The sequence below is a fragment of the Sturnira hondurensis genome, unplaced genomic scaffold, assembly GCF_014824575.4.
Source record: "Sturnira hondurensis isolate 20B ecotype Veracruz unplaced genomic scaffold, ASM1482457v3 Scaffold0024822, whole genome shotgun sequence".
NCBI lineage: Eukaryota > Metazoa > Chordata > Mammalia > Chiroptera > Phyllostomidae > Sturnira > Sturnira hondurensis.
In genome coordinates this window covers 5,245,828-5,259,969 of record NW_028097453.1, presented here as the reverse complement: position 1 = coordinate 5,259,969, position 14,142 = coordinate 5,245,828, and the positions used below count along the sequence as shown (strand labels likewise).

The 14,142-nt window shown below is 49.1% G+C and overlaps 1 protein-coding gene across 1 annotated transcript in view; it reads right to left on the bottom strand.

Annotated features, from left to right (window-relative positions):
• Positions 1-9,644: 9,644 nt before the first annotated feature.
• PTGFRN (prostaglandin F2 receptor inhibitor) overlaps positions 9,645-14,142 on the bottom strand; it is a 75,214-nt gene continuing 70,716 nt past the window's right edge. The window contains exon 9 of the mRNA XM_037038789.1: positions 9,645-12,905. Within this exon, the coding sequence (XP_036894684.1) occupies positions 12,739-12,905 (167 nt within the window). The 3' untranslated portion in view covers positions 9,645-12,738. The remainder of the gene's footprint in view (positions 12,906-14,142) is intronic.

Genomic DNA, 14,142 nt, shown 5'->3' with positions numbered 1-14,142 from the left:
GCTGCTCAGACGCCGAATGACAAACGCTATGGTCTCACTGTGAAGGCAAAGAGGAAGCCGTGGTTTCCAGCCCACTGAGAACAGAGAGGGCTTGCAAAAAGCCAAGCTCGTTGCATCATGGTTCTTTGCTAATTGCTCCAATTTGGGTATATAAGTCGTCTTCACGGGTAAGTATATGTTTACACAGATAAAAATGAGAAAATATAGCCTTGTCCTGGCCAAATATGCATCAGCAGGTAATCACAAGGGAATTTAAGCAAACTGAGTAAATTTTTTAAAAAATCAAACAGAAATGTTGTTTCTTTGCCCCAACTTCTCCCATCATGGGAGAGGGAAGAACTGAGAAGTGGCAGAACATGAACCTGGGAGACATAAGGTGACAGTGACAATGGCAGGCCCTCAGGACGGGCTGCCTGGCTTTGCACGCAGATTCTGTGTTTAATAGCTGTGCAATCTTAGAAAAATGTATTAACCTTTTCTAACCCTCATTTGTAAAATACTACATGTACCATATAAGATCACTGTGAGATTTGAATGAACTAATTTACTTAAAACACTCAAAACAATATGCAATATCCAGTACCTGGTACCTGCTCAATATACATAAGCTACTATCTCTTGACATTTAAGTAAATCTTCTCTTGCCCAGGGTGGGCCTGGGTACCAAGAATGGTGGGGGAGTGTCTAGATGCTGGTGCTGAACTCTGGCCAACTTATCCCATTCTGGTCCTAGAAGACAAGGGGTGAGCTCATGGAGGACACTCGTTCCCTAGGTCAAGCCTACATCCAGACAGGTCAGTGGAAAACCAGCCCACTTCAGGCAGATCCCCGGATCCACCCAGCCATCCAATAACGTTTTAGTGTTTCTATGCTCTGGGTGCCGTGCTGGGCCGTGCACCTACAAAGGCATTAGCAATTCAGTCTTGCTTCTCTGCAAACTGCCACTTGGTCAGACAATCAGAATGCCACCTTGAAACCATAATGATCAATCTGAAACTGAAAGGGAACAGGGGGAGTTTGTGGGCAGGAGGGATGGGCAGGATGGGCTGGGCTGGGCTGGTCAGATGGAACATTCGGGAGGAAGGGGCCAGGTACAGTTGGGCAGCAGCCGTGTAGCAGGAAGAACATCGCACCAGCTGTGAGCCCCCATCGGAGTAAAGGTGGAGGCTGGTGTGAAGGGCCTGGAGAGGTAGACTGGGCAGATCTCCGTGGGCCATGCACGCTAAGTTTGGCTTTTACCCCATAGAAAGGGGGAGCTGTTAAGAGGGGTTTTTGTTTGTTTGTTTTGTTTTGTTTTGAAGCAGGAGAATGGTCTGGCTAGATTTTCCTAAAAAAAAAAAAGAATTCCATATTGCGTATTGCTAACTGGTTGAAAGACAAGGAAGGAAGGGAGACAGGGCCTCTTGCAAGCCTGTTTGCAATTTTCTGTATGAGCAATGATGAGGGCCTGAATTAGGGCATTTAACATAAAGACAGGGGAGAGACGGGTGAAGAAGTAACCAAATACTTACTGGAGCACCTGCTGTAGGAGCAGCACCTTACCAGGTGCAAGAGATGCACATGCAATTAAAATGGGGTTTCCGGTCTAGGAACTCCTGTGTGTGATGGTGAAGCAGGAGGAGGGGAGCAGAGAAGAAGGAACATGACCGGCTATCACACAAGGGAAATTAGGTGAGGTCCCTTAAAAATATTAAATACAACTAAAGAGATATGGATATTTGAAGGAGGGAGAGACAGTATGTAATTTAACCACAGTGGGGAAAAGGGCTGGGGGATTAAAACAGGGGGAAGATGGGCCCTCCCCACCAGGAGCTTGGAATCTAGTTTAGTAAACAACTGTAGATAAGAAATAGAAGTCACACAAGGCATATGTGTTGGGTGTTCATACTATGGTTCTGATAAGAGATACCCTATGAATGAATAGCTGGAGAGATCGCTGCAGGCAGAGGGCAGCCACAGTCATTCAGAAAAGGCTGGTTTTAAGTAGGTCCTCAGCGATCTGTTGTAATTTAAACAGGCAAAGAAGAGCAGGAAGGACACTGCAGGAGGGAGAAAGGAAATTGTGTACAGAGACACAGAGACAGCGGTGTGAAGGTTGTATTTAGGGGACAAATAAAGGGCAGTTTACCTAGAATGAAGATCTCAAACTGCCTTTCCAGATGGCTAACTGTAATATCAGCGTGGCCTGAAGTACAAGAATCTGTTCACCATTTCTGCTGAACAGAAAAGTCAACGAAAAGCATGAGTTGCCCCCGGGCACTGAAACTTTAGGCAAGCACATTGTCTCAGTTAGTTATTGCTGTGTAACAAATAACCACAAAAACTTTGGTGGCTTAGAGCAGCAGACATTTATTTTTGTTCACAAGCCTATGTGCACCTGCTGGCAAGAGCCTGATGGCCTAGGATGACCTTGGCTTGTGTCCCCCTCACATCCCTCTAGGACGGTAGCCTGGGCACGTTTTCACGGTGTGAGGGGTCCAAAAGAATTAGGGGAAACACATCAGTACTTTTTAAAGCTTCTATTTGCATCATGACTGCTAACATCTCACAGATCAAAGCAAGTCACATGGCTAAGTCCAAATGCAAGAGATGGTTTAACAGACTCTGTCTCTAGTGATGGAAACTACAGAAGGAGCGATGAATATCTGGGGCTATCAACACAGGCAGTGTGCCAAGTGCACTGAAAGGAGGGTTATTTTGGAAATCAGCACTGACTGCAGAGAAAACCATTTCCAATCATACAGAGTACCCTGTATTCTGGAAATGCAAACAACCACGTGAACACTAACTATGTGACTTCTCATTCTTAGCTGTTGCCCTTTTTTGTTTGTTTCTGTTTTAGTGGCTCCATTTTTGCCAGAATTTAACATGCACACGGTGATGGCACTTTTTTCCTAGGGGTAAAAGCATCTTTCTGTTGTTTAAAAAAAAAGGAGAAAGAAAAAAATAGAGGCAGCAAGAGAGAGCGTTATTCTACTACCTTGGGAATTGGGGCACAGCAATTGTATCAGCTGAAAGTAATGTAGTTCTTGCTTCAGATGGAGGAAGGGGGCCCATTCTAGACAAAGCAACACAGGAATGTGCTACAGAAAAAGAAAAATCCCATTTTGGGTCCTGGAAGATAAGGAAAAGAGATGTTTTTAATTTCCCCCGCTGTGACATGCTCAAATGTTAATTCCATAGAACTGTAGAAATTGCACCTATTGTGCTTTCCTACCCTAAGAATTTAGGCCCGAGAACTACCGGTGTTTAAACAGGGGTCTTTTACATGTGCAGTTTTACAGGATTACTCAGATTACTACGTGATAGGTACTGCTTATTCCATTTTGCAGATGAGAAAACTGAGGCTCAGAGGAGTCAACTAACCCAGCCAAGAGTGTGTGGCTAGGACATGGCTGCGTTCTAAGGCTGCTTCTTACTTGGAGTCGGTGTTTTCTATTCTACCTTCCAGCTTGCCATTCATGACGTTCTGAAGGCAGAATGTGTGCCAGCAGGAAGCTGACCATGACTCTGTGCCTTTCCCGACTTAAGCTCTTATAATTCAGGCCAGATTCATGGCTGCCCCAGAGGCTTGGGACGTGCCAAAGTGTATGGGCTGAGCCGTGTCTACACGTAGGGACACCGAGCAGTGATGCCACAGGAAGGGATCAAATGACCTTTGTCAACTGCCTCAAAGAACAGAGGGAGAAACCGAGGCCTCGAGTGCGCCCAGGTGTGACTTGGGACCCGTGACGGACAAGAACGCCCAGGTTCCTTACGTCCCCTGACCCAGCTTCACCAGGAGCTGATGGCTGAACAGTTTTTCCAGGTGGGTGGCAACTCTTCCTGCCTCTGGGGGGAAAACCTGAACTTGATTCCTACAGGCAGAGGCAAAGGCCCAGGGGTGGGATGGGGAGCAGGAGGTGGGAAATGCGGAAGGTGACAGAGGAGCGAGACACACACAGGATTCCTAGGCCAACTGCTATTTCTGAGTACTCCTGGGGGAAGGGCTTTTCCTTCAGTTTCCTATCAGGGACTAAGTGACAACCAGATCTGATTAAGAACAAAAAAAAAAAAAAGAAGGGGGACTCAGAATAGGCCCTGAAGAAAGAAAGCTCCCTTTACCTGGGCTCTAGGTCCCCCCTACCCCCTTACATGCGGTGCCCATTCTTGGCTTCCTGGGCCCATGCAGTGGCTCAGGGGCCTCCTACTCTTCTAAATAGACACCCCTTACCCTGGTATTAAACCACCTCCACTCCCCTCCCCTCCTCCAACTTCTGTTTCCCAGTGTTCTGGACTGTTGTTGGATTTTCTACCTCTCTGGCACTTCAAGCCCCTGCAATCTGGCTTGGCCCCACCCAAGTGTCCAGGGTCACAACAGTGGACACAGGTCAGGTCCATCTAGACTTGGTCTTTCTTTTTTTAATATATATATATATATTTTTTTTATTGATTATACCATTACAGTTGTTCTATTCCCCTCTTCATTCCCCTCCACCCTGCACTCCGCCCCCCCCCACCATTCCCCCCTTTAGTTTATATCCACGTGTCTCAAGTTCTTTAGATTCTATATTTCCCCTACTATTCTTGCCCTCCTCCTTATCTATTTTCTACTTACGGTCTATGCTACTTATTTTCTGTACCTTCCCCCCACTTCTCCTCCACCCACTCCCCTGTTGCTAACCCTCCATGTGATCTCCATTTCTGTGGTTCCACTCCTGATCTAGCTGTCCTCTTGGTTTGCTTTTGTTTTAGGTGTGGTTGTTAATAACTGTGAGTTTGCTGTCCTTTCACTGTTCCTATTTTTCATCTTTTTTCTTAGATAAGTCCCTTTAACATTTCATATAATAAGGGCTTGGTGATGATGAACTCCTTGAACTTGACCTTATCTGAGAAGCACTTTATCTGTCCTTCCATTCTAAATGAAAGCTCAGATGCACAGTTCAAAATACTGGTGATCAGGATGCTCACAGAATTGGTTGATTTTAGTCACAAATTAGAGGAACATATGAAGGCTAAACTAATTGAAATGAAGGGAAATGCACAGGAAACCAATAGTGATAGAAAGGAAACTGGGACCAAATCAATGGAGGGGACCAGAAGGAAGAACGAAACATCCAACCAGAAAAGCATGAAGAAACAAGAATTCAAAAAAATGAGGAGAGGCTTAGGAACCTCCAGGATATCTTTAAACATTCCAACATCCAAATTATAGGGGTACCAGAAGGGGAAAAGAAACAGCCATGAGTGGAAAACTTATTTGAACAAATAATAAAGGAGAACTTACCCAGTCTGGCAAAGGAAATAGACTTCCAGGAAATCCAGGAAGCTCAGAGAGTCCCAAAGAAGTTGGACCCAAGAGGGAACACACCAAGGCACATCATAATTACATTAGCCAAGATTAAAATGAAGGAGAGAATCCTAGAAGCAGCAAGAGATAAGGGGACAGTCACCTACAAAGGAGTTCCCATCAGACTGTCAGCTGATTTCTCAAAAGAGACCTTACAGGCAAGAAGGGGCTGGAAAGAAGTATTCCAAGTCATGAAATCCAAAGACCTACATCCAAGATTGCTTTATCTAGACTTGGTCTTTCTGTGATAGCAGGCATTGCTGGCCATTGACAAACCTGCTTAGAACTCTTTCCTTCCTTCTCTGATTCCACTCTCTTCCAGGATTTCCCCTCACCCCGTCAGAACTCCCTTCTGAGTCTCCTTCCCACTGGGCCCTCGTCTCCTCTCATCCCTTATCTGTACACATTCCTAAGCATATCATTGTCTCCAACCCCAGCCTCTCCCTAAAGCTCCAGACCATTTATCTAGCTGGGGTTGAACATCTCCACTTGAAGGAGACTCAGGCTGGAGACTCCAGCTGAAACTGCTACTTCTCTTCCACTGCATTGTCCACTGTGGTTGAACGCACTGCTACCACCCAGCGCCACGGTTGGCTCCACACTCCACATCCAGTTGTAAAATTCTATCAGTTCTTTCTACAGTCTTTGCAGGCACACCTCCTTTTATTGTGCTTTGCTTTATTGTACTTCACAGACATTGCATTCTTTACATATTGAAAGCAAAACCCTCTACCAGCAAAAAAATGAGGAATCACTTTATTGCAACACTCGCTTTGTTGTGGGGCCTGGAGCCGAACCCGCAGTATCTCTGAAATATGCCTGCTAGGAATTCCTTCTACCCCCCACCACCATCACAGTTGAGTATGGTTTTTCACCGGGACTAACAGTTGGGTTCATCTTGCAGCCTTGCCTGTCCCCACCTCCCCATCTGCCAGCATCATCTAAAATGCACACATAGCCATGTACTCTCCTGATTAGTTTTTCAATGGCTCCCCAGATATTTCTACAGGATCAAGTCCAAACTTTAGACTTGACCTTGACAAAGTGGTCTGAGGGGACTCTCCCACCACCTCACCCTGCAGACACAGAACCACTGTATTTCTCTGAACATGTCTTACCACCATTTCCCTCTTCAACTTTGCAAATGCTATGCCCTTTGCTTGGAACCTCGCCCCATTCCTATCTGGTAAATGCCCATTCTTTCAAACGTTTTAAAATCCCAGTTTGCGTCTCCTATGTGAGACCTTTCTTGACACTTTCCATGAGGTCCTGGAAGCTGCAGGCCGGACCTCCTTTCCGAGGTCTCCTGAGGTCCTCGTGCTCCCCCACCACTGCCAAAGCAATGGTCTCTTCTCCATCTCACTTCCCAGCTTTCAAGCAGGCACCACACAGAACCTTCCAGAAGCTTCTGGAAGGTGAACCTTAGTGAGGACTCACCAGTCCCTTCTCTGTGCTACGACAGTGAACTCTCATAATTTTACTTATTATATGTTATAAAGTGATTTATGTACATGCCTCCCTCTCCTATAAGATCATAAATTTCATAAGGGCAGGGCCCAGTTCTTACTCATCTATCTTATTAAGAAATTCTGAATGCCTAACATATTCCGTCCCTGCAGCTGCTGTAGAGATTTAGAAAATTTACAGACTTTGGGATCAGATCTGGGTTCAAACAGTGAGCAAATTATTTAATTTCTTTAAACCTCAATTTCCTCATCTAAAAGAATGGGGTCAGTGCTGGTAGAAGCTCGAATGTCTGACACAGTTAGGAACTGTTAGCTGATGAACAGAAAATGTCAGGGAAGTTGGGAAATACAAAAGTACTCCTATGCATCCGAACATTTTAGTCTTCACCTCGACCACATACATGCCAACTCATTCACCGATCTCTCCGCAGGAGCCCAGGTTTTCCCGAGTGTGGGTCTGTTGTCTGGGGTTTCCTATCCCGTTTTTGCATAAACCAAACCTATAATGTCTTTTCTACAACTTTCAGGCTTGATTTCTCTAAAACGGAGTACAAATTTAAAAACATCTGTGAAGCCAGTGGAGGACAGAATCTTTCTGTGTTTCTGTCATTTGTCCCCCCGACCTTTTATAGTTGTTTTGTCTGGACCTAAATTGACAGTATTTTTAAAACGCAATTTGCCCTTATTGAGTCTTTCCAGAGAATCCATTGTACTTTATCAACACCACTTCCATTGGCATTCATATTTTATTGGTGTATCTACTATTCGATGAATTTAGGTAACCACAGTAACCAGTACTGTTGACAAATAGGTTAGGGAACAAACAGGACAAAGAGGCGTGAACACCCCTCCCTGGATGGAGCTGAACCGCTCAGGTGTACCTGAGCCATATACAGACCCCAAGCTGGGAGTGTATGCACCATGTCCGTTTATTTTCTGTGTTTTGTTTCTTTGACATCCATGGTGTTGCTGACTCTGGAGAGACTGCCCCTCCCAGGCTAGCCAGTTCCTAGAGAAAGAAAATGATTCACCTGTGAGCATGCCGTTCCTGCGCAGACCAACCAATTGAGAGCCACACCTCCTCCCCCTCCTCCACAGGGCCTGCACACTCAGGACCACTGTCCCCTGCTCAAAGCACTCCAGGGACAGGGACCAGATGATGAAGGACCCAGAGCCAGCTGGAATTCTCCAAACTAGTCAGTCCTGAGTCTGTTCCCCTGTGCTTGTCCCTTCCCATAAAAACCATGGTCAAGGCCATTGGTGCCTGTGCTGCTCCCTCACTCCCTCTGCTCTGGACAGAACCTGGTGCTGCCCCAGTGGCTCTCCTCTTGGGATCTGTGAGCCTATTGAACTATCTTTTCAGTGGCAGCCATCTGCTGGTGTGATGGCCCTGCCACACCTGAAGAATAATAAACCTGTATTTTAAAACAGTGCGCTGCACACAGCGTCCGTGGGTCAGAGGAAGTGGAAGGGCTGGGATCTGGGAGACCGGGTTGCACGGAGAGCCGGTGAGAGGGCTTCTGCTGTGGCCACCTAGAGGTGACTTGCACTTGTCCAAGTGTGGAGCATGTCGTAAGAATCCCGGTGTTAACTACTGTCACAAGTGGGCACCAGGGCCATAGCAGTGAATGGTCCCTCTCCTCACAACACTTTTAGACTGCCAGAGCATGGGTCAGAGGGGTCCTCACTTAGGCCTTGAGGGGCAGAACAGGCTTCCAGGGACTTAGAGGGGAAGTGTGAGTCAGATGGAAAGAGATTTAGGCAAACTGTGTCAAGCCCCAAGGGCAAGGAAGTGGCTGGTTCCCTGACATTAGCACAATGCCTAGAGACACAGTGGGCACGCAAGCAAGCTTTGGTTTTCAGTTCATACCGAGGCAGGTCCAGGTTCAATGCGGGTAGGAGACTGCTAAAGACCAGCTCTGATGGTGCCGGTGTTCTGCCTCAAGAAGATTCCTCCCTGGCGGTGTGCAGTGATGGGCCCCTTCCCACAGCAGAGAGGTCACTGTGCATTTATAAGCTGCCAGGACCTTCGCCATGCCTGGAATGGAGCCCAACCCCGAGCAAGGGTAGCAACCAGGACTCAGACCTCACGACCTGAGGCGTCCCCTGCCCAGAACACAAATGAGGCCCCCAGGAAAGTCCATGGGGGGAGGGGTGCCAGCAGGACAGTAGGGCTCCACAGGCTCCGTCCTGTCCAGGTCCCTGAAGCCAGTGGCCAGGGGAATAGCACGACAAAGGGCCAGTGCCTTGTGGGCCGGTTGGGCTCCAGACTGGGCCATGAGTCAGAAAAGCCACACTGTGGTCACACAACTCTGGTGTTGGTTTCCTGATCTGCAGAGAGGAACAACAGCAAGCTTCTCTTTCCTGGCGGGTGGAGACCTCGAAGGTCATGAGACTTCACCGAAAGACCAAGAGACCTTCCTTCCATCAGGTCTGGCTCTCGCCCTTCTGCTGGATGGGAATCTCGGCGCTGACCCTGGGAAATCCACTTCATCTCTCATCTTTAGTAAAAATCTACAATGCTACCCTAGGGTTCAATGAGACCAGAAGGTGCTAAAGTGACAACTGGAATTTAGTGACAATCCCTCAGCAGAGGAGACACAAGGGTGACCGAGGCCAATATCACGTTCCTCACACAAGGTCAATTTAAATTAAACGTCCTTTAATGAAATAAAAAACAAAATGGTGCATTGCATAATATTTGTGGTCACAGTATAAAACAATACAATTAGTTCATATAACATTGGATATGGACAAAAATACACAAGACCCTTCCTTTGTCTACATAAAATTCGGCAGATCCTATGTGCCCCGCTACAAAAGAAAAAGTCAACTTTTTTCTCCTAGTGATCTGCACCCAATATGGATCACTGAGAATGTGGTCAAACAGTGGAAGAGAACTTACCCAAATCCCAGTTTCCTTCTTCCTCTGTTGTCATCGGTGAAGCTAAAAAAAAGTTTTCTGAAAGTAGCAAGTTGTGTAGTATTGCTTATTATTCCTGCCACAAAGGCTCGGTCTTTGGCTCACAGATGCCAGTGACAAGTTCATGGCTGCAGGCCATCTGCAAAGCAAGAAGCAAGAGCCACGGGTCGGGGAGAGGGGGAATGGACAAGGGTCTGTGCGGGAGGGGCCTCTTTCAGTGGGGTCTCAGGAAAGCCATGTGGAGGGGAAGGGGGAAAAGACACAAATAAATACATTTCTAAAGTAAGATGGAAATCCAGTTGGTGAGTCAAAGTTCTACGGTCCCATGAAAAATCTGAAAAGTTGATAAAAAGTCAGAGTTTGCATTTTTTTCCTTTTTTCTTTTAAGTGTCAAGTGTATGTAAACATTATAAAGTAAACAATTGAAAGGAATTTTGAGGCTCCTATCTGAACACAGATTAGGCTCCTTCTGGGGATACTTTTATGAGTAGGGAAAAATCGTGACATGGTTTAAGGGTTTTGTTCAGAAGTACCACGTCATCCGTGTGAATCCTGACTGGGTCCTCCCTCTGTCCGCCCCAGTGCTTCTGGCGGAGCCTCTCCCAGAAGAGCACTCACTAGCTGCCGGCTCCATCTGGTACAGCGTGAGAGTGGAGCTCGTACTTCTGAAAGGATGCATACTCCTGGCAAGCTTCCGTCCCTGGAAGGAACGAGGTCCTTGGTACAACCCCCCAGGATTTTCCCCTTTGGCTAACCTCCAGGTGACTGGCAGTTTGGCCGGCCCAATGGGCAGAGGGCTGGGTTGCGGTCAATGTTTTCACGTCCCCAGCCTTGAACTACAATAGCATTTTGAAAGGGTAAGGTACAGCGTGTGGGCACCTGTCACCTTTTCTACTACTGTGCCTGCTGGGACCCATCCATGGTTTCACCTACACCTGAGGCCACCTGGGCAGTCCCAGCTAAGCACCCTTTCCTCCTACCACGAAAGGCCTGTGCTACAACAATCCTGCATCTTCTACTCGGTGTGGTCGGTGCCAGGGTTCCAGGGCACTGGCCGCCCCAGCACAGCACCTGTGCTTGTGTGCTCTCTCTAGTTCCGGTTTGTCCGATCACCTGTGACCCACCTCCTCTGAAGCAGGAGTTAGGTAACAGCACGTGGAAAACTCCGGCTCCTGAGCTACCAAGGCCTCCGGCTCCCCCCAGCCACTCCTGCTCTACCGGGGCACACCTGCTGCCTGTCTTCCTGGGTTTCATTTGCACCTGGAATTCATCTGGGCTGCTACTGTCAGTGCAGAATCTCATTCCTATTCCACGAGTGATGCACTCGGTGGGCAAAACAAAAAGAAAACAGTGGGAATCTGCCTCTTGGGGGGACTCAGTGACGAGTGCAGAAGGAATCATGGGCGGCGGAGTGGGGGAGTCGGGTGAGCGGGGTGGGAGGGGGGTGTCTGGCTCGTCCAGCCCACTGCGACAAAGAGCTGTACATGAATGGCCATCATTTTGTATTACTTTATTGCTCAAAACAAACGCGTCTGTTTTTCCTCTTCGGAAGACAGAGGAGTGTTAGATCCTTCACGATAGCAGCACAGAGGAGTGCAAAGTAGGGCACGAGTCACCTGTGAGCCTCAAAGAGCCCCACCGGGGTGCCTCCGAAAGGCCAGCGCTGCGCAGGTGCTGGATATTCCAGGGAGCGGACGATCTTTGCGGTCCGTTGTCCTTCTCCTGGTCTGAGCAGTTGGGCCAAACAGACTGCTCCCAGAGCTACTTTGTAGGCTGCTCGCATGGCAATACATGGCTGGGTTTCCTCCATGTTCCCAATAGGAAACCAAAGCCTACAAAACCTACCCTTCCTCACTGAGCCCTTGCTGGAGACCTTACAAAGGCCTGAAGGACAGAAAAGGTCAGAGAAAATGTATGGCTGCCCCAGGCAATTTCCAATTCCGTGACTCAGCCAGTCTCACCAGCAGCAGCTGTCCTTCACGTTAAGGGGACCACACAGCCCGTGAAGGACGTGGGGTTTCTGCGGGCCCCCAGACATCCCTTGGTGTCCAAGGCCTTTGCCTCCTGCAAAGGACAGGATTGGGGAATGGAGGTGGCTCCTTCTGCCTGACACGCCCCTGGCACCACAGACCCTCCCGGCTCAAGATGCAGAAGCCCAGCTCTCAGGATGCGCCTTCCACTCTCCCGGGGGCCCCTTGCGGCCCAGGGACCTCCGCACTCTCCGAGTGTCTGTTCCTTCCCACGTTCCTTGCAGACCTTCTTACTGCCCTGGACAGAGGTGGCTGTGTAGATTTCTTCATATGCATTCTTAAGGCTAAGGTGGCAAGGTAAGGTGCTCGGTGGAGAGCCAAATTCTCGGTTCCAGGGCAGCCATTCCAGCGTGCTCATGTAAAGCAAAGAGCAAAGTCATGGAAAGGGGCAGAGAAGCAAAACCAAAATATGCATTTGGGCTCGACAGGAAGTTACATACTGCAAGTTTGGATTTCCAATGTGGTCTTAACCCCTGGACACAGGGGATGGGGCAGGGCAGTGAAAGCTGCAAGTTTGCCTCTGGCACAGGTCCGTGCTGTCTCCGGGCCAGTGCCGAGTGGGGTGCCTCGCTGCTCCCCCAACTCCTGCCTCCGGCCCCGGGGCCGGCTCTCACCCAGGACAAAGAACTCCCAATGTCATCACCCCCATCCTCACCACAATCCCTCAGGACAAGAGCTATAAACACACACACGTCAGAGATCTATAAACCAGTAGGAGAAAAAAATTAGACAGAGGTTAACCATTAAAAAGCCGCGGTTGGGAAAGACACACTCGATTGTCCTCAGAAAGTGCCGTGGGAAGAGAAGCTGTGTGCTGGTAAACGTGTCCGCGCTCCGAACTTGACATGCAGAGGAGAGAGCGCCGAGTCCCACCTGAGATTAGAGAGGACTGGGTTTTAGTGTAACACATGTCACGTTCAAGTGCCACCGTCCTCTGCTCGCCCAAATCGCTCCTAGGCGGTCCCTGTCGTTGCCTCGGCCGGTGCCGGCCTAGTCCATCTCCATGGACATGAGCCGGCGGCGCTCACGCCTGGTCTCCTGGACCTCCTTCTTGCAACACCAGTGGGAGCTGCAGTACCCGATGAGACAGGACAGGAGCCCGACGACGGTGGACAGGCCGACGCCGATCAGCAGCGGGTACTTGAAGGCGTTCAGCACTGGGAGGGGGACAGCAAAGGGAGGCCGGTTAGCAACACCCGGGTGGAGGCTGCAGGCAAGACCACGGTCTCCTCTGCCGCCCCCCTGCCCCGCCCGCTGCCCCACCATGCGATCAGACCTCCCAGGCCCTGCCTCCAGTGCCTAGCACAGCAGTTTTGATAGGAGTGGCTCAGCCCTGTTTGTCCAGAAGTGAACAAACATCTCTCCCCCCAGTTCTGTGGGGGGCAGAGCAGGGAGAAAACAGAAAAGTGATTTCTCAATGTCTTTGAATGTCAACTTGCTTTTTAGGGTTTTGGCAGGAGACTGATTTTTAAAAGTCAGTATAAGGGCACCGCACACTCTGCAGCAGATGCCTCCTTAAAAAAAAAAAAACCACATAGAACTATACATAAACCCACTGTATGCATCAAATGACTGACGTGTACTGGGGGCTATTTTAAGTAGCACCAGTAAATCATTGGGCACAGCAAATAACCACTTGTTTGGTAAACCAGGGTTTCATATGGAGCCACTTCAAGGAGAGAATTTCTAAGATGCAGATATGGTGCCGGAGTCAGGAAAGCACAGGCGCTGCTCGGTCCCCCCGCCCTCCGTCCCTGCGTGCCCTCCCCAGAAGTGCCGACTCTCCCTGGGCGGATGCTGGTGCTGTGGGAGGGGCCTGACATGTCACACGGCTGTGCCAGAGGCTGTCACCCAACTTTATGAAAGGGGGAGAAAGGATCGGGAGGGCCAAGTCATCTGCGGAAGTCCTGAGGTCCCTTCCGGTCGCCCCCGAATGACAACATCACCAGGGCAACAAACACGAAGCACCTCCGAATGCTCAGAGGCACCTGAACTTTAATTCGCTCCATGGCGTTGTCTTCGATTAATGTCAGCTCTGGAACTTTTTGCAGAGAAGACGTTTCTCATTAATCCAGGAACCACTGTCCCCACTCTGGAATGCTCAGGGAACAGGGTGGGGAGGGGCCCTCCAACCCTCCTTAGGCTGCCCTGGTGGTCAGTGGGGGCCAGAAAGGCTGGGCGCATCCCCCCCCTCCACTGACTCCCACCCTAGGAGTCCATGCTGGTGACATCAGGAGGAGCCTCCCTTTTCCAAGAAGCAGAATCGGGAAGAAGACAAAGTCGCAGGAACCCATTTACTGTCTCGCCTGGAGCCCTGAACCTGCCCTCTCTACTCCGTTCTCCGCCTCTGCCTGGCACAGTGAGTTTGCATAGAATCTATAGAAAGCATCAAAT